We start from the raw sequence: 20,296 nt of genomic DNA on the forward strand, positions 1-20,296 counted from the left end.
TGCAAATTTTAAGATGTCATTTTTTTTTCTGCCTTGTAGTATTCCATTGTGCAAATGTACCACATTTTCCTTATCCAATCTTCTGGAATTAGTTTTGCTATTGAATTCTAATTTTATGCCATGGTGATCTGATTAGATACATGGGGTCATTCTAATTATTTTGTATCTGTTGAGGTTTGTTTTGTTACATAGTATGTGGTCAATTTTTGAGAAGGCTCCATGAGGTGTTGAGAAGAAGGTATATTCTTTTATATTTGTATAGAATGTTTTATAAATGTCTATTAAGTCTATTTGAGTCATAAGAACTGTTAGTTCCCTTATTTCTCTATTAATTTTTGTCTGACAGACCCATTCAATGGTGAGAGTGGAGTGTTGAAGTCTCCTACTATTAGTGTGTGGGGTTTAATGGGTGATTTAAGCTTTAGAAGTGTTTCTTTTACGTATGAGGTTGCCCTTGTGTTTGGAGCACAGATGTTCAGTATTGAAATTTCCTCTTGATGGGTTTTTCCTGTGACTAATATGAAATGTCCTTCTTTGTCTCTTTTGACTGATTTTAGTTTGAAGTCTATTTTGTTAGATATTAGGATAGCTACACCAGCTTGTTTCTTAGGTCCATTTGATTAAATTCCCAACCCTTTACTCTGAGGAGATGTATGTCTTTAAGGCTGAGGTGTGTTTCTTGTATGCAGCAGAAGGATGGGTTTTGTTTTTTTGTAGACAGTCTGTTAGCCTGTGTCTCTTTATAGGTGAGTTGAGTCCATTTATATTAAGGGATATTAATGATCAGTAATTGCTATCTCCTATTATTTTAGTTTTCATTGTTGGTGATGTGATTTTGTGTATTTTTCCCTTTTTTGGGATTTGCTGATGTGAGATCATCTATTGTCTGTGTTTTTGATGATGTGGCCAATTTCTTTGGGCTGTAGTTTTCCTTCTAGTACTTTTTGTAGTGGTGGGTTTTCTGTCTAGGTATTGGTTAAATCTGGTTCTGTCATGGAGTATCTTGTTTTGTCTTTCTATAGTGATTGAAAGTTTTCCTGGGTATGGTAGTCTGGGCTGGCAACTGTGGTCTCTTATTGTCTGCATAACGCTTGACCAGGACCTTGTGGCTTTCATTGTTTCCAATGAGAAGTCAGGTGTAATTCTGATAGGTCTGCCTTTGCAAGTTACTTGACCTTTTTCCTTCACAGCTCTTAATATTCTTTCTTTACTCTGGATGTTTACTGCTTTTGTTATTATGTGGCAAGGGGACTTTATTTTTGATCTGGTCTATTTGGTGTTCTGTAAGCTTCTTTTATCTTCATAGGCATATCTTTCTGATGTGGGAGTGATTTCTTATTAATAAAGAAACTGCCTAGACCCATTTGATAGGCCAGCCCTTAGGTAGGCGGAGTAAACAGAACGGAATGCTGGGAGAAAGAAGCTGAGTCAGGGAGTCGCCATGGTTCTCCCACTCCAGACAGACGCAGGTTAAGATCTTTCCTGGTAAGCCAGCTCGTGGGCTACACAGATTAATAGAAATGGGTTAGATCAATATGTAAGAGCTAGCCAATAAGAAACTGAAACTAATGGGTCAGGCAGTGTTTAAAAGAATACAGTTTCCGTGTAATTATTTCGGGTAAAGCTAGCCGGGTGGCGGGACACAGCCCGCTGCTCCGTATTGCAACAGAGTGGCACCCAACATGCTAATGAACTCCACGTAAAACCTGAGAGGGCTTAAAAAGGAGAGAGAGACAATTTAAGACAGCTTTTTGCTGTTTGTGGGTTGCATGCCACAAAGAAATTGTCCTGACTCAGCAGCAGGAAAAAACTGGCTGTTTTAAAATGCCGGTTTTCTGGGCTATGCCGCCATTGCGATCTCTGTCTGGATCCTGCGGGAGACAGAGGTTTTAAATGGAGCATTTGGAATAATGTGCTACGGCTTGGTTGATGGCAATGTGGACTGCTGTGTACCTGGAACTGTGTGTGGCTCAGGGGCACCAAATGGCTCTGAGGCAGGAGCGGCTAGGCTCGACATGATGAACTGTGCTGGTCTCAGGCAGGAACTACCATAATTACCATAATAACAGCACAGTTAAGGTTTAGACTGGGCAGGAAACAGGCAGTACCGTATTACCTGTACATGGTGCAACTTAAGTTTTTAAGAAGTGTTTAACATTTTAAGAAATGCTCCTGGATAGTAAAAAAAATGTTACAGATTCACAATAAAACAGATTCAGACATAAAAGACCACACTGTTGGATGAATGTACGTAGGCTTGAGAGAGAGAAGATAAAGAATATAGAGAATAAAATTAATGGTTAAAAAAAAAGGGTAAAGTCTTTAAAGAGACAGAATACAGATAGTTTTAGATTAAGAGAAATGAAAAATAAGCCACGTAAAAATGGAAAATTCACAGAGAGTCTGGATTATGTACATTGTGTTTTCTTTAAAATTTTTGACTCTGAAGGAGCTAAGTACAGACAGACATTTCATTACATGGGCTGCCAAGCTAAACCAGAATGGATATAAAGGTATTACGATTTCAAAATTTGGGTCTAAGGATATGATACTTTGCAGAGGGTCTTCTTTTTTTTTCACAGAGGACCAGACCCTGTGGATTTCTTCTATCCCAATTTGGTATGATAGACCACGACCTCCCGAAAAGTTGCTGTGAACATCTTCACAAAATTACTTCACTCAACTGCCAACTGAGATGAACCTGACACACAGGTTACACCCTAAACGATCTGATTAACAGCGCCCCCATTCAGCAGGAAGCAGTTTGGAGAGAAAAAACTGCGCCCATGTTCCCAAAATATTGTTTATAAATGTTCTTTTACATTTAAAGGGGGAAATGATATTGGTATGAATAATTTGCATTGGTATGGATTTAAAGGTCAATTTTGTTATATGTATATGTATTTCTGATATTGATTAAGGTATTGTGATTGTGTAGTTCATTAAAAAATGTAATGTATAATTAAAAAATATAGGTTAATGGATAATCATCAGTAATAGTCAAGCTTGTAGTCATGTTAGTTAGATTTTCTAGATATATAGAGATACATTTCAGTTAGATAGACATTCTTCATATCTTTCAAAGACTACAGAATATGTCATTTAATGTTTTAATAACTTAGGACTTTTCATGACAATGAGACACTCTGCTCCTGGCAGCACCAATCTACTTCAAGAAGAAGATAGGCATCGAAGAGGATCCTTATGGAGTTTGATAGCCATTTGGGCAAGAAACTGTTCTTGACTGGACTGTTGCATAAACTGGACAAAGAGAACCCACAGAGAGAGGACTACTGAACTTGCCTAAAGGTGAGATGGTCTTTTGGGGTTCATGACTCATGAAAGAGTCTGCGAGACATTCTACAGGACACAGCAGATAGTGACTGAACTGTCTTTGAAATTTCCTGCTTCATGGAAATGTCTGCTGGATATTATGGGCCTGAAGGCTGAAGATGGATGCCCCAACCGTACAAAGGAACTTTGGGCGACTGTCCAGGCAGCAAGATGTCTCTGTCATTTCTAGAGTTTTCTTATTTCTTGTTTACTTAGGTAGTATTATATCCTTCTGGAGTCTTTGATGGAGTTAAAGAATAAATAGATAGTTATAGTTTTCCTTAGTTATGATAAAAGATAAAATAGATATAAACATTGTAACTGTAATTCTTGCTTGATAACTGTTTTGCTATATGTAATTTTACTATGTTAAAGTTAAAGCCTTTCTTTTTTGTTTAAACAGAAAAAGGGGAAATGATGTGGGAGTGATTTCTTATTAATAAAGAAACTGCCTAGACCCATTTGATAGGCCAGCCCTTAGGTAGGCGGAGTAAACAGAACGGAATGCTGGGAGAAAGAAGCTGAGTCAGGGAGTCGCCATGGTTCTCCCACTCCAGACAGACGCAGGTTAAGATCTTTCCTGGTAAGCCAGCTCGTGGGCTACACAGATTAATAGAAATGGGTTAGATCAATATGTAAGAGCTAGCCAATAAGAAACTGAAACTAATGGGTCAGGCAGTGTTTAAAAGAATACAGTTTCTGTATAATTATTTTGGGTAAAGCTAGCCATGCGGGCGGCCGCGTGCCAGGGATGCAGCCCTGCCGCTCGTAACACAACATCTTTCTTTAGGTTAGGAAAGTTATCTTCTATGAGTTTGTTAAGTATATTTTCTGTGCTTTTGAGTCAAACTTCTTCTCCTTCTTTTACACCTATTATTCTTACATTTAGTCTTTTCATGGTGTCCCATATTTTCTGGATATTTTGTGTCAAGCTTTTGCTAGATTTAATGTTTTTTTTTAACTGATGAGTCTGTTTCCTCTATTGTATCTTCAGTGCTTGAGATTCTCTCTTCAATCTCTTGTATGCTGTTTATGCTTGCATTTGTGGTTTCTGATCATTTTCTTGTGCTTTTTGTTTCTATAATTCCCTCAGCTTGTGTTTTCTTTGTTTTCCCTATTTCAGGTTTCCAGTCTTGAATAGTTTTTTTCAAATGTTTGATTGAATTTTTTCTTGCTTTTTTTTTTAAGGGATTTGTTGATGTCTTCCAATTTCTTGTTTGTCTTTTCCTCCATTTCTTTGGGGGAGTTTTTTCATTTCCTCTTTAAGGGCCTCAAGCATTCTCCTAAAGTTATTTTTAGGTCATTTTCTTCTGCCTCATCTATATTTGGTTGTTCAAGTCTTGCTGTTGTAGGGCCACTAATTTTTACTGGTGTCGTGTTGCTCTTTGTGGTGGTGTGTGTGTTCTTACCTTGTCTACCCATCTTTTCCTCTAATTGGTGTAGTTGGGTCTGTCTGTGACTCTGGTGATCAATCTTTCGGGTGACAGCAGATCCAAGGCTCAGATGGTTGCTCCTTCTGGTGCAGTCAGGGCCAAGGTTCCAGTCACCCAGTTGATCTCTCCTTGTTCCTGGGAGTCACTCAGTGCTTGTGAGGTTCCTTCTGCCCATACCAGGGGTCATTAAGACCTGATACCAAGGAGATTGCTTGCTTGGGGCTCTTTTTACTGAGGTTGCTGCCTTGGGCCTGCTCTGGTAGAGGCCCTGGCTCAGACCTCGGTTGTCCCAGACTCATGGCCAGACCCGAAGAGGTCTCTGGTTGTGGTCTACTCTTTAGAATGTCCAAGACCCGTACCAGGATCGCAGAGGTCTCTGGTTTTGGCCTACTTCCTCAGCGGTTGCTCCCTTGTACCTGCTTCTGAGGAGTTCGCTGTCTCGCGCCTGTTCTAGTCGAGGTCCCTGGCTCAGATCTGCTTCTGTAACTGTCCCTTGTCTGGGCTGGCTCACTCCTGTGGAGGCCCCTGGCTTGAATCTGATCCCTTAAAGGTCTCTGGTTCCTGCCCACTCCCTCAAGCCTACTCCCTCAGGCCTACTCCCTCAGACCTCCTCCTGTCGAGTTTGCTCTCTCAAGCTTGATCTGGCCTCTCAAACTTTATTTTTATATTGTGCTGGAGACTCACTTCAGAGCCTTGGACATGCTACTGAAATACATCACTATTGTCATACATCATTTTTATCAAACTAGAAAAAAATTGTTGTTATTGCTGTTGTTAATTGTAGCACACCAAACAGGAATGATCAACTTACTGAAACAAATTTTCCTAGGGCCCAATTCTGACATGTTCCCTCACACATGAGCCACTTTATGTCTCTGCTGAGGGTTGTGCATCTCTAGTGTACACTCTTGGGCAGAAAATTCTTTAAGCTTTGCTAACTGTTCTTTACGTATCACTTGGTTTCTTGTTTCTGTTCCTTTGGATTATAAAGGCAACTAACTTTGAAAATAAAGTAACAACAGCAAAAACAACAGACTAAAACTCAGAGTGCAGATTAATCTCTCCATTCTGAATATTTATGCTAACAATTCATACTTGCATTAATGCAGATGTGTATGCTATCTTTGAGAGTTTATGTGTTTTCAGAACAAGGGAACCAAACAACAATGAAAATGTGTGGCCCAGGTGATCCAGCATCTCAGAGTGCATCTGTTACAGTTTCCTCAGAGTTTTGTATCCACAACAGCTTCAAGGCTTCTGGCTGAGATGGTCCAGCATCACAGACTATTCTAGCCAGGACTTGACCATTATCCTAATTTTCTCAGGGTCCTCCAAAGATTCCAGTACCCCCAAACAACAGGAAACAGTCTAGAGAACACAAGACCCACATTCCCAAGAGGTGGGGTGGGTAGTTTTTAGTCATTTGCTGGGTTAAAGATGTTTTTCACAACCAAAATTGGTTAGAAATTGTTGGTTACAAATTGTTACTGGTCATGGTGAGGGAGAAAGCTAAACAAAGGAAATTCAGGGATATCTTCCTGAAGGGAAAAAGAGGGGAATATAGTATAGAAATGAAGGGATAAAAGGGTGGATTGTTGAACCTACTTTTCAACAACCACTAGTCTCAAATACTTTACACCGCTTTGAATTTATTTTGTGTATTGTTACAAATTTAAGGTTATTTTTGTTATACTAAATATATGTTTCTACTCTTGTTAAATGTAGTGTGCTAATGCAGCTCAATTAAAAATGTAACATATAATTAAGAAATGCAGGTTAGTAGTAAAAAAAAAAAGAAGCTACACCCATACGGTCTCAGCAATATGACAGCCTGAACACTCTCTGAATAAGAACAACAGCAAGCATGGGCAGGAGAAAGTTCACAGGCCTCAGCCTTACCCAAAATACTATAGGCAACTGAAGAAATCTGGAGCAAGAGAAACAGTCTCCCCCAAGGAAGAGCACAGCAACTGATTATACAACACCAAATAGTCATCCCTGAGAACATACATAGAAATAATATTATACAGACCAAGCAGGTTATATTTAAGAATATACATGTATGTACATACACACATATGCATATAATGCAATTAATGAAAAAAGAGACTATGAATTTGAAGGAAAATGGAGACAAACGTATAGGAGGATTTGGAGGGAGGAGAGTGAAGGGGGAATATTGTAATTATATTATAATGTCAAAAGTAAAACAAACAAAAGAAAGTTATTGAAATAACTATTAGAAATCACAGCTGCCAAGTTAATTCTTAAGTTTTATTTATATTTTTAAAAATTAGCCGTAGCTGGGGACAAGATAATTGTTTGAGGCTATTCTAGGCTACACAGTCAGTTTCAAGCCAGCCTAGACTCTCCTTCAAACATGAATAAAAGTTTAGTTAATTTCAATAATACAAGTAAACATTTAAATGTCTGGCTTTTTATTTTATGTGTACAAGCGTCTTGTCTGCATGTATGGATGTGCTCCTCATGTGTGCCTGGAGCCTGGGGATTCCAGGAGAGGTCACCAGATTCCCTGGAACTGGAGTTATATAGAGATGGCTGTGACCCATCATCCATGTGCTTGGAACTGAATTCAGGACCTCTGCAAGAGCAGCAGCCAGAATTCTTAACTGCCAAGCCATCTCTTCAGCTGCAATGAAATTGATTTCTTAAAGCCTAGTGGCCTGGTTTGAATCAGAGAGTTTCATGACTTATATTGATAATTTTGTTTTTACATCAGTGATGATCCCATTTTCTAGAATGTCATCTTTGTCAAATTATACTACTAACTTTTAGTTCACTGATCTTCATAGTCTGCAATGATCGATTTTAGGGTTCCTGTTGTTGGTGCTGCTGCCGTTGTTCTTTTGAGACAAGGTCTCACTGCATTACCCAGGTTGACTCAGGCATCCTTGAACTCATTATCCTCCTGTTTATGCACCCACAAGTCCTGTTGTTATAAGTGTCCACCCCCAGGAGTGACTTAATAGCTTGTTTTGTATAGGATTCTGATTTCTGTCAAAGGGAGTTCATAAAAAGAGATAAGTAGATTTCTGAAGTCATTTTTCCATATCAAAAGCAAGCAGATCCTAATGCTATCCAGCTGTCAGCATGGAGGTGGGTGCTGGAACGCCATGCTTTGTTGTAGTCATATAGCTGTAAGAGTATGGTAGAGCTAAGATCCTTTCTGCCACTCATACCACAAACCTTCACCATTAAATCTCTGTCCTCCACATGTACATACATACAGTAGCACACAGCCACACGAGCATCTCTATAACACACATGCGTACAGAGAGAGAGAGAGAGAGAGAGAGAGAGAGAGAGAGAGAGAGAGAACACATGGCTTGGGTTTTTGCCAGGACCATGCTGACATAAGCTGAACACTGGGATCCTGAATACCTACTGTAATTGCTGGCTGGCTAATAAAGACCCTTATTGCTTAAACTCATGTCCAAGCAGTCTTCTGTAGTGGATATCCCACAACATTTCTGGAGGTCCCACTGAGATCCCAAAGACTAGAACTTGAGACACCGAGATCTCAGAGTCCCCTCTGAGCTGGGAAGAGTGGGTGAACAGAAGAGTCCCAGGGGGCATGCAAACTGAGATGTTCCAGGGCTCCAGGACTCAAGTTGATCAACTGTTGCTTAACAATTTGGAGGAGTAGGAGTCTGACACCGCCACCAGTTGCCTAATGTGTCACCTCTAGAGCTAAGTCTGATTGAGGTGCCTTATGTTTGGAGTGGTTAGAGGCAGCCCTGATCCAGTGTCCTGGATCCATGTGAGACATCACTAGATTGCTAATGTTTGTTCAGGTGTATCAATGTGTGGTAGCTGTTCCTGGTTGTCTGTGTGTGTGTGTGTGTCTTTTTACATGTTTCTATCAGTTCTGCCTCTCTATATTAACCAGTGGCTCTCTCTCTTGTGAGGTCACCCATGGATTAATAAAATAACTATACCTCGTGTTGGAGGTCCAAATCCTTTTCACTCTGCCAGGTTGCCCAAAGAACTCCCCCAAACCTCTGTCTGTCCCCTTCACAGAGTGCTAGCTTATTTTATCTATGACTCTGTCTCACAGTCAGCCCCAATTGGTCCCCATGTTGAGGCTGGGAGGGGCCAAGACTCTCATCCAGGGCTCCATGCCTTCTACACAGAATGCACACAGGGGGCACAAAATAGTTCCCCAAGAAGCCCCTCAGCTTCTGCACCTGCTCTAAGCACCCCCCAGGAAAATGGAAAAGAAGTACATCATTCCTCTTTCATGATTCATGACATTTTCAACCAATTGTCAGTATAATTGGAAAATTCAAAACCCATCATTCTCTTCAAAAAGTAGAAAAACTGCTTATGGGGACTGGGCAGGGAGATCACTGATGGACAATGCAGCCTGGACAGATTGGATTTTCCCTTCTACCAGACACTGACAAAGGAGACTTTAAACAATTTTTTGCTAGGTCCTTCTCAAAAGTATTAAAGACTGCTGTGAAAACCATTTCCTTTCTCACCCCAGTTGGCCCCAGACATTAACAAAGGTTATAAAGTTAAAAAAAATTAAAGATATCAGCAGGTACTAGTTGCTAGAGGCAGCTAAAAATGATGCTTTAACTACAGAGAACTGGTTGGGAGACAATCCACTGTCATCTTTGCTAATGATGAAACAGACTCACAGAAACCGCAAAACATTGATGTGTTACCCTCTGTCAGAAGAAAATCTCACTGAAAGTCCTGCCTCCCAATCAAAAGATACAGCAAAGATCCCCAGGGTTGTGGGCAGAAACCAACTCCCCAAGTCTGGCCTAACATCAAGTTCCTCCATGCTGCCTGGGTTGGAGACACAGGCATCCTTGGTGCCCTGCCACACCCTGAAACATGCCTCCCCTGTTTATGAAGAAACCTAGGACCTCTGATTCTTATTAGTCTGATTCCTCCAGAGAAACAGGTGTGCACTGTCTTAAACCTAAAAGATGCATTTTTTTTCAGCCTCCCAGTGCCTGGCAGAGGTGAGTCAACCGATCTTTGCTTTTAAACGGACAGACACAGACGGAGGTTACAATGCACAACATACCTGGACCAGTTTGTCCCAAGAATTATGGTATGCCTAGACTGGACAGACTGGCTCAGGATTTTTCTTTTTTTTTGTCTGCCATATGTAATTTTATTCAATGAATTTTTAAATGCAATATGAAAATGTTCATTAAAATGTTTTATTTTGTGATTAACTATACATGAATATATACATGCAGATTAATTTTTAAAATTAAATGAGTAGTTTGGTTTGCAAACCTTCTGTCATGACATTATGTATTTACATTAGCATCTAGATGCGAGTTTTGAGCTCAAGTAAATCCAAAACAGAGATCCTTACTCAGAAAGGGTCCAAATGAGAGGCCAATACCCAGGGAACTGATTTCACTGAGATCCAGCCTGTCAGGGGAGGATAAAAGCACTTGCTACTTTTTATAGCTACCCTTTATGAGTGGGTTTCAGTGTTCCCCGATATGGGCTGAAACTGCGCAATCAGTAGCTAAAAAGCTCCTCCAGGAACCGGTTGCCTGACTTGGCCTCTCTCTAGCAACTGGTGTCAACAATGTCCCACCTTTCATAGCCAAAACCTCTATGAAATCTCTATAGCTTTTACTGTTAAAAGTAATTGTAAAATATGTAATAGTAAAAACTCTAGAAACAGATTGAAAGCTTTATTGTGCATATTAACCTCAAAGTTCTGAGAAGAGTAAAAAAAAAAGTAACAAGGCATTAAAAGAAAAACCACAAACTCACATTAGAGTCCAGTGAAGGGTGAATAGACTTTATTTATTTATTTGTCTGTTTGTTTGTTTATTTAGGCGTGCTGCACTCCACATAGGGAGTGAGAGATTTATGTGAGATTATGTTTGGAAGACCTTGCTTCCCTGGCTCAGAGAGCATCAGTTGGCAGAAGTCTCAAACTATTTCTCTCTCAAGCCACTAGAGGCCCTCCAGTCCTCCATTCATCAGAGGATTCAAGAGACCCAGCTGACCTCAGAATCCACCACCAGTTTCCCATTATTTAGTATAGTGACACCATCTGGTAACCAATGAGTAACCAACTGGGTGCTGAAACCTATTTTAAAAGGGCCCTACATAGTGATTCTGTTAGCTTGAGTCTTATGTTTAGTATAAATACAGGGTCATGGTCCAACCCACACCACCCACAGGATTGGACCTTGGGAACCGAGGAAGACAGATACAGGGAAGGTATTAGCCAATATGACTGCAGACCAGTAACCCATATTCATTTTGACCTTTGCTCACTGATGCCCACTTTAAATTTCTGGTTTATTGGGGAAAAAAGATGTGGGAGTTTACGTGTTGGACTAGGAATACAGAGTTTACAATTGTATGCACGCCCTACAGCAGAGGCCCCTCGTTGCCATGAAGTTTTCATTGCAAAAACTGGAATTGTAAAACTGAGGTTTCCTTTAAAACTCCTTTAAAAAAGATTCTTGTCTTTGGGAAATAGGGACAACCTGGGGAATCAGACTTTCCACCTCTCTTAGTTTGGGTTTCTACTGCTGTGAAGAGACAGCATGACCAAAGCAAATCTTATAAAGCAAAACACTTAATTGGGGCTGGTTTACAGTTTCAGAGGTTAAGTCCCTCATCATGGTAGAACATGGTGGCATGCAGGCAGACATGGTGCTGGAGAAGGAGCTGAGAGTCCTACATCTTGATTCAAAAACAGCAGGAGAGACTGTGTCCAACACCAGGCATAGCCTGAGCATGTGAGACCTGAAAATCCACTTCCATAGTGACACACTTCCCTCCAACAAGGCCACACCTACTCCAACAAAGCCACACCCTTTATAGTGCAACTCCCTCTGGACCAAGCATTCAAACACAAGAGCCTGTGGGGCCATACCTATTTAAACCACCACAATATCCCAGAAAACGATCCTAGGAATAGATTAAAACTACCCACCCTGATGGAGGAAGGTCATTGGTTAATTATAATAAAGAAACTGCTTGGCTCTCCTAGGTTAAAACATAGGTGGGTGGAGTAAACAGAACAGAATGCTGGGAGGAAGAGGAAGAGAGCTCAGACTCGACAGCTCTGCTCTCTGGAGCAGATGCCATGCTCCCCTCTCCCGGGCACATGCGATGAAGCTCCGACACAGGATGGATGTAGGCTAGAATCTCCCTGGTAAGCCACCTCGTGGGCTACACAGATTATTAGAAATGGACTAGTCCAGGTGCGAGAGTTAGCCAAGAAGAGGCTAGATATAATGGGTCAAGCAGTGTTTAAAAGAATACAATTTGTGTGTAATTATTTCGAGGCATAAGCTAGCAGGCGGCCAGGGTGCTGGGGATGAAGCCCCGCTGCCCATATTACAACACCACCCAGGTCTCTAAACATTTGGGTCCTAAAAGATCTACCCCTGCCAAAGCCCCAACCAACTATCCCCTCAAAAGACTTAACACATTTGGGGCCAGAATTCCACCTCCCAATATCCAGGAAGCTGAGGGTTTCTCATCATTATTTCCAACTCTTGACAAGATCCACCACTTAGTTAATCATTCCTAGCCAACAATCATGCAGGACTGCTTGATCTACAGCCCATGTACTACACAGGGGTAGGAACTAACCACACTGTTAGCCTATTGACTTACAAAACTCGCTGTTACTGAGGGCAGCTCAAATTAATGTTTGAGGACTTTCAAGGGATTGAAACTTGTCTGCTATACAAAACCTTTAATCTAGGCACTTCCCCCTTCTTCTGATACCTGCTGTTCTTGCCTTGTGGGTTAACTCATCCGGACAACAGCAATATTATTGAGCACATGAAACTACTTTGTGGCCATGTATTAATGGTTTGACTAAATATATTTGTTCTGATACTTTATATAATATAGACCATAAATAAACAAGGTGGGGGATTAGATAATTGGTACAGGTCTCTGCTCTTTTGGTCCCCCTGGCTAACTACTCTGAGATCAGCACTGGCTGGATCTTTACTTCTCATTCTAATTGGATTAACAGAGGGGCTATCCTCATAAACTATATGGCCAATTATGAATCAATTCAATAAAATTAATGGTCCTTAGAATCAACTACACCTCTTTCTTTAGAGTAGGATGAATCCATGATATGACTCATTTATTAAGAGGGTGGAAAGTAACAGGCCCCCAGACTGTAATAGTTCCTCAGACCTTAGTATAACTGACTCAGTGATGGAAGTATCACTCAGGTTGTAAACCTCGGTGTGTCGCCAGTACCATTTGACAAAACTAAAATAAAAACCTAAGTCATCAGAATCCATAGTTCTGGGAAAGTATCTAAATGTACTAACCTTGCTTTTTGGCTCCTGAAGTTCTGCTTCTGGCTAACTGTTCTTGTTCACCAAAGTGTGTCAACCCAGGACATGTTTTTTGTGCTTACAAGCTCACCCAGAGAAAGGCTCGGGACTACACCAGGACCCTGAACATCCAGTGTAGTTGCCTTTCTACTAGCTTAAACTCATGTCTAAGCAGTCTGCTCTGGTGAACACCCCACAACAGAAACCTGTCCACAAACAACTTGACAATAGTACAGGCTGTTGAATTATGCACCTGAAAAGTGGTGTAGACAGATAGTTTTGTTTCTGTGTCTTCAGACAATTCTAAAATGAAAACAAACAAAGCATGTGGCCAGCCAGCACTTTCATAACTTACTTTCATATGGAAACTTCATGAAATATTTCATCTTGATCCCTACAAGACATTGTCACTGTCCCCGGCATGGTGGAGACACTCAGGCTGAGTTTTAAGAGAAAAAAAAGAAAGAACGCCTGATGGTGCACAAAAATCATCTCAGCTACCGAGGAACTGAGGCAGGTCAGTCATTGGTTATTATAAAGAGAGTCTTGAGGGAAGGGGATGTGAGCAGAATCAGGAGGCCTTGAACACAAGCATTGAACACTGGCAACAACAGTTGTATGTGCCTAAGAAGTAAACATTCAGAAAAAAAACATATCTGTCCTGAGAAAAATAAGGAAATGAAATCTTGGGGGATGGGAAGAGCTACCTGTTTATTACTACTGACCCGGGGAAGAAAAATGGCCTAGTGGAAGCAGGGGTGGGAGTCTGGTATGCTATCAGCGGTGGCTGGTTAAGGTACCCTTAGGCAACCTTGTAGGCAACTTGAAGTCAACCTGCTGCCTAAACAGCTTACGGGCTCCTTCTTAGTCATGATTGACTTTATACTGAAGGTGGGCTTTGCAGGAGAACCTTTCCCCCGTATCTTTAACACCACATTTGAGACCTTTGCAGTCTCCTGAACAAGAATAATGTATGATTAGAGAGGAGTTGCAAGGGGCAGATGCACAGCTCACTGTCAGATGTCAGAATGCAGACTTTAGTTCATCCTGAGAACACACAGAGATGGCATTAAGGACTTGGAACTGCTCCTAAGTTGTCATGCCATCCAATCCTGGAAGAAGCCCTCAAAAATACCAAGTTTGGAGAAGAGACATTGGATTCAGCTGATCGTCTGCCATGACACACAGTTGGTGCTTCCTATGGGTGAAATGCATAAAGTGTGTTATATTTGCCTATGGCTTTCTGAAAGGAACCCACCCTCACACACCATAGGAAAATGTATATCCCTGAACAATCCTAGTAGCCCCATAGTATGATTGAGTAATCAGAAAACATCACCTATGCTGACTCTACATAAATTCTGGTCTCAGTGGCACCGGAATTGCTTGCTCATTTTTTTTCCATAATCACATTAACTAGCCCTTATGTTAAACCAGTTCCTTTCCCTCATTTATTTCAGGCATGGCTTCACAACAGGAATCCACAACAAAGAAAAACCAGAGAAGAGTAATGTTCATGCATGTATCACGTGGGAGCCAGGACATATTCATAATATTCATGGATTTTGTGGGTTTCAAGGAATTTTTGGGTAGGATGTAGGAATGTGAATTTTCAAGTTCCTGAATCCACCACAAGTGACCACTCTTTATGTTTAAAATTAAAAGAAGTTTTGTATGGTGTTTTTTTCCCTGGTGGTCTTGGACTCTGTAACACCACCTGCACGTTTGATGTATGCTTTGAATGAATTTCATGATAAAGCAAATTATTGTTCATTTAAAAAAATATAAATAGAAATTTGATTCCCATTGTAAACCATGTAGTTGTTGACATGCTTCAGGAAATAAAACGGATGCCCACCTTCCTACTTCTACTCTGTGATCCTTCTCTTTCCTGGGCACTAGTAACCAGGTTTCCCTGCACCTCTCTGGCGTCTCTCATTTCCTTCACATTGTGAGTATCACCTTTCCATCTCCTCTCAGCTAACTCTGAACAGTTGCATAATTTTGGATTCAAAGTCTTATCTTTAAAACACTTGCTTTTACTATGGCTGCAGTGTCAAGTTCGACCTCATGGCTTCTTAGTTCTATCTACATCCCTGCTTTCCAAGATATTCTTCACGAGGAAAAGATGCTATGCCCAAGTAGGCTACATCACTGATCCCCAAAGTGCAAGGTAGGATGGTGACAGTCAACTAGGAAACTGCAGCAGAATGAAGATAGAAACCCATTCTGCACATAAAAGGTATATGGTCACCATATCCCCCTATGCTGCTGTAGAAGAGAGGTCATTTCTCCAAGCTTTGGACTTCTCTTTTGGCTTCCATTAGCAGAACAAAATGTCTCATTCTATGTAAATGGAATGACAAATGCAATTAGTGCTTTGGTAAATCTTAGTATTTATTTTTATTGTATGTGACAAGACAGTGTTTTCATGGCCAACAGGATTGCCCAAGATATTACTGGCACAAGAGGAACTGTTGTGATGCCTTAGCAACAGAGGCACTCTCGGGATCTTTATGCTTCTTGGGTGGAAAGTTGTTCAAGGGACCAGATGTGTCACTGCTGAGTAGGAATTCCATCTGCTTGTTCCTGTATTTAGACATCCTATTCTTAAACCAAGCCTGAAATAAGACCAAGATGGAGGCCGGGTTATCATGCTGAGTAACTAATGTTATGGTGGTAAAACACACGCAACTTTATAGGGGATTGGCATTCTCCCCTCCACAGAACAGAGTTTCCCATTCCTCGCAAACTTCAAGACTGCAAGTATTACCCAGGGTGGAGGATGTGGTCATAGCCCACGAAATCTTGCTTTCCACCACTAGAGACTGTCCACACACAGACTCAGCACACATAGCAACAGGCCCACTCTTCTGCAGAAGCCTTTGGAAAAACAAGCTATCCGCCAACGCCTGAACTCTATCGGGCTCATTCTTTAGACAGACTTTCAAACCTGTCAGTCATCGCTTTCTTCATAATGAAAGATTTGGAGCACTATCTCAGAGTTGACACAAGATACCAAGCTGGGGAGTTTAAATTCAGAGCTGCCTTTTTTTGAGCCATCTTACTAAAACCTTACAAAAGAAAATCAGAAGAACCAGCCACAAGGGCTTTTCAGCTCTTGTCCCACATTCTTTTCACCTTGCTTAAACAATTTTCCTCGTAGAAAGGCAAGCCATCCCTGCTCCAAATTTACTCACTCATTCTTTGAGCAGTTAGTAACAACTAACTCTTATTCCTGCCATCATGTAAGTATTTCCATGGCAATCCTGAGTGCCAACATGACTCCAGGCAGAAATATTATGTAGAAGATCTTTTTGTCACACATAGTTCATCATTAATTAGGGGACATGCAGGTGTGTATGACATGCATACATCATAATTATACCTCGATCTGCTATATTTAGACAGACATAAACATAATTCCTCTCACACAGAAAATGGGAGATACGGTTTCTTGGTTTTGCTTTCCTTTGGGGGAAACCTATTCCTTTACTTCCAGAAACAGGGAAGAAACACTAGGTGGAGTTTACTTTTGCAAACACTTTCTTGTAACGGCGTAAACGAATGCAGACAGATTGTAAATATATATATAGCTGTAATGGCAAAATAGACTTACAGAACCACCGTTCCCGCGGAGACCAGGAAAGCAGAAAGGGCCGGTTGGGAGCATGCTTGCCAAATTTATAGGCCAACATTAGCCCGAGGTGAACACGCCCCCTAAGGGGCGGGACTTATCCCTACACTTTCTACTTCCAAAGAGCACATTAGTCCAACTCTTGTATGCCCGCACAAAACATTCAAAAAAGACCCAGGAACTCCAGGTGTAGAAGACAAGGCCAGGCCTGTCCTGAAGCAGATCTGAGATGTGCAGGAGGTCCTTCTTTCTATGTGTTGCTTGTATTGGTTAATCAATAAAGAAACTGCTTGATCTGAAAGGGCACAACTTAGGTAGGTGGAGAAGACAGAACTGAATGCTGGGAAGAAGAAAGCCGAGTCAGAGAGGCGCCATGGATCCTCTGCCTGAGATGGAAAATGGTTAGAATCTTTCCTGGTAAGCCACTGCCACATGGCGATATACAGATTAATTGAAATGGGTTAAACTAATATGTGAGAGTTAGCCAATAAAAGACTAGGGATAATGGGCCAAGCAGTGATTTAAGTCATACAGTTTCTGTGTGGTTATTTCAGGGCTAAGCAAACCAGGCAGCCTGGACGATCAAGCATGTCCCCCTCTCCTCTACCACAGAGATGTGCCTCTACTGACCTTCACCTTGCATTCGTCCACATGAATGAGCTCTGCAAGTGCTTTTCTGTGGAGAGAAAGGGACAGAGGTTAGCCATTGCCACATGGGGAGAGGGAAGGAGAGTGCACATATATGGCCTCTCTGCATTTTTATCTTGTTATCCCTAACCCCAGTTCAATAAATTCTCATTTAATCAGTTTTTCTTGCAGATAGGACTCTTTAAAAGTGACTTCATCTTGTCAAAACACTAAATATTGCTTTAAGAACTCCATAGCATAGCCAAGGAAGATCACTCGGTGGGTAAAGGGACCCGATGGTACTCCTGAAGATGAGATTCCAACCCCTGGTCCTCACACTAGGGAAGGAGAGAACAGACTCCCAGATTTCCCTCTTCATCCACATATTCAGGTATGTCATATTCACACACATAGTTAAAGTAAGTACGGTTCTAATAAGGAATTGGAGTTGAGAAACAGGCTGGGTTTTGACTATATTGTATGTATTTGCTTACAGCAGTGTCCAATTTTTTTCTGTGCAGCTATGCTTGTTTTGTGTGGATATTGGGTATGAGTATAAATTCAGGAAGACATGCTTGAATGGCAGTCATTTTGCTATAAAAATGATTTGTCATCATATATATATAATATTCTATAATATTATACACACGCGCGCACACACACACACACACACACACACGAGGGGGATACACAAGTGCTCTAAAGACCAAATCTATTAGAGCTTGGGTGTTAAATTTTGAAGCCTCTTCTTCCCTTTGACCTTGTTGAGGTTGGGTTTTTCTTATTGTTCTGAGGCTATGCTGCCTACGAGGTCTACCTGGCTCACCATGTTGTGGTGGTTTTCTTGTGCCTGTCTCCCATCTGCCTGTAGGACTGATGGGATTTAGGTGCCCATCAGTACCTCTGGTGCTTTCTAATTGGGTTGCAAGTACAAACCGATCTTCAGGCTTGTTTTAAGCACTTTTACCCCATGAGCCATCTCTTCAGCTTCAACTTTATTGGATACACTATCTGTCCCTGGTCTCATATTCACTGTGGCCCCCAGAACCAGTCATGTCCTCACCTCCCCAGAACTAGGATTTCTTGTGGATGGTATTTTGTATTTGTTTAATCACATGAGAACAGAGTCGCTAACTGTTCAAAGCAGTAAACATAGAATTAATGTAGCCAGAATTTCAGTTTCTTGGTATATACCACCAAAGACTTAAAACCCAGAGGTAAAGAGATATATCTCCATAGACGCAAAGCACAATCCATGATTTCCTTTTGTGTGCCAGCCAAAGCAGTCAGACTCTGGATGAAAAGACAAAATGGTGCATTAGGCTAGAGAGGGGGTCAGGGATGATTGCAAAGCGCAAGGGTCTTGTTCCCCAAAACAGTTTTGAAAACACTGCAAGCTCTGCACTTTTGTCTTGGTTCGGATGGTTTCTTTTTAAAAAACAACTGTAAAATGAAAGAAATCCCCACCAGGAGCATTATGCTTCTTTTTCTTTTTCCAAAATGCATGGGAGGGTTTGACCTTTAGCCTCAGAGGCCACCTTTCTCACTCCCACCATAAATTCAGCTGAAGATTTTGCAGTTTCAGGGCCAAGAATAGAAGGAGGCCCAATCCAGGGACCAAACTAATCTCAGCTACTGAGGAGGTTGAGCCAGTGTTTCTCTGTGTTCTGGTTGTCCTGGAACTAGCTCTTGTAGACCAAGCTGATCTTGAACTCACAGAGATCCTCCTGCCTCTGCCTCTTGAGTGCCGGGATTAAAGGCTTGTGTCACCACTGTCTGGCCAGTATTTTTTTTAATGAAGAAAAGAGGTTAGGAGAAGGCAAAGGAGCTCAAAGTGCTGGAAAAAAGAGTGGATTCTTTAAAAGGCATGTACATACGTTTGGAATGCATCAGGATACTGGGTTTCTCGAAAAACTCTGTCCAGTTCACAAAGTTGCCTGTAGGTGAACTTGTGTTTCACACGTCGCTTGTTGGAGGGTTGAGAAACTGCTCCAGCGGCTTTCCCAGGCCCACCAAGCTTTCCCCGTCCAGGCTCACTGGGGATGGCCCGTGTTTTGTTTCTTTCATGGTAATAGTGATGTTCATATTCACGGTTCACGTAGTCTGTATCACCTAGCTCATGCAGAACTCGTACACCTCTTCCGTAGCATCTACGGGCTGCTGCTGCAGCTAGCCTCTGCTGAGATTCGGTCATTATTTCTTCCTCATAGAAGCCCACCCCATAATAGTCGAAGTCGAAGTAGACGTACTTGCTCTCCATCATCAGAGCGTTGCAAACAGAAACCACTGAGAAGCACCTCCCAATTCCACGTGCGAAAATTGTTACATCAGGCTGCGCATGTTCCACAGTACTCCTGGGTGTGGCTAGTACAGGCCCAGAAGTGGGGGGGGGTATGTGTGGGCGTAAAAAGCTGGGTCCACCCCACAGGAGAAGACAGTTGCAACTAGGAGGCATGGCAAAAGGATTACTGCCTTTAAGATTTCTCCAAGAACTAGGACCCGACTTGGACCTGGGTTTCAGAGAGGCTCCCCAACGAGGACTAACAAAAGATTTTAAGGTTATTTGGCAGAATAGGATAGGTACAGAAATTCAGGAGAACTCTGTGTCAAACTTGGACAATATCTCATGACCCAACCTTCAAATGTCACAAGTCTGTGTTTTCCCCGCTGGGAATGAAGTTGGCAGTGAAAATTAGGGGGCTGTTCTCTGTATTTCTTTGAAGACACTGAATGCAGAGTTGGCTTGGTCCATCTAGGCACAGGAGTAGAAATTAAAGCATTTTCCTTGGTAAGATCCAGTACCAAAGAACCCCCCCCCACTCACACACACACATACACACACAATGATCACTGTGAGAAAAATCGATGTTAGATTTTTAAAATAGAATATCTGTCAGAATTTACACATAATACCCCGTCTAGTAATGATCTCC

The 20,296-nt window shown here is 41.5% G+C and overlaps 1 protein-coding gene across 1 annotated transcript; it reads right to left on the minus strand.

Moving 5' to 3' along the window:
* Window positions 1–15,555: 15,555 nt before the first annotated feature.
* Window positions 15,556–19,623, minus strand: LOC121444990 (retinal homeobox protein Rx-A-like). The gene is made up of 3 exons (XM_041646957.1): window positions 19,241–19,623; window positions 17,367–17,412; window positions 15,556–15,720 (listed from the first exon to the last, which is right to left on the minus strand). The coding sequence occupies exons 1-3, from the start codon at window positions 19,621–19,623 to the stop codon at window positions 15,556–15,558; spliced, it is 594 nt and encodes a 197-aa protein (XP_041502891.1).
* Between the last annotated feature and the right edge of the window lie 673 nt (window positions 19,624–20,296).

This window comes from Microtus oregoni, unplaced genomic scaffold, assembly GCF_018167655.1.
Source record: "Microtus oregoni isolate MIOR12 unplaced genomic scaffold, Mior012 000152F_ref0000281, whole genome shotgun sequence".
NCBI lineage: Eukaryota > Metazoa > Chordata > Mammalia > Rodentia > Cricetidae > Microtus > Microtus oregoni.

Excerpts from the sequence above, each read along its gene's own strand:
- LOC121444990 (XM_041646957.1), bottom strand. The coding sequence starts at position 19,623 with ATGGAGAGCAAGTACGTCTACTTCGACTTCGACTATTATGGGGTGGGC. Across the intron at positions 17,413-19,240 it reads TATCCTGATGCATTCCAAAC|AAAAGCACTTGCAGAGCTCA; the intron begins GTATGTACATGC and ends TTCTCTCCACAG. Across the intron at positions 15,721-17,366 it reads TGGACGAATGCAAGGTGAAG|GCTTGGTTTAAGAATAGGAT; the intron begins GTCAGTAGAGGC and ends GTCTTATTTCAG.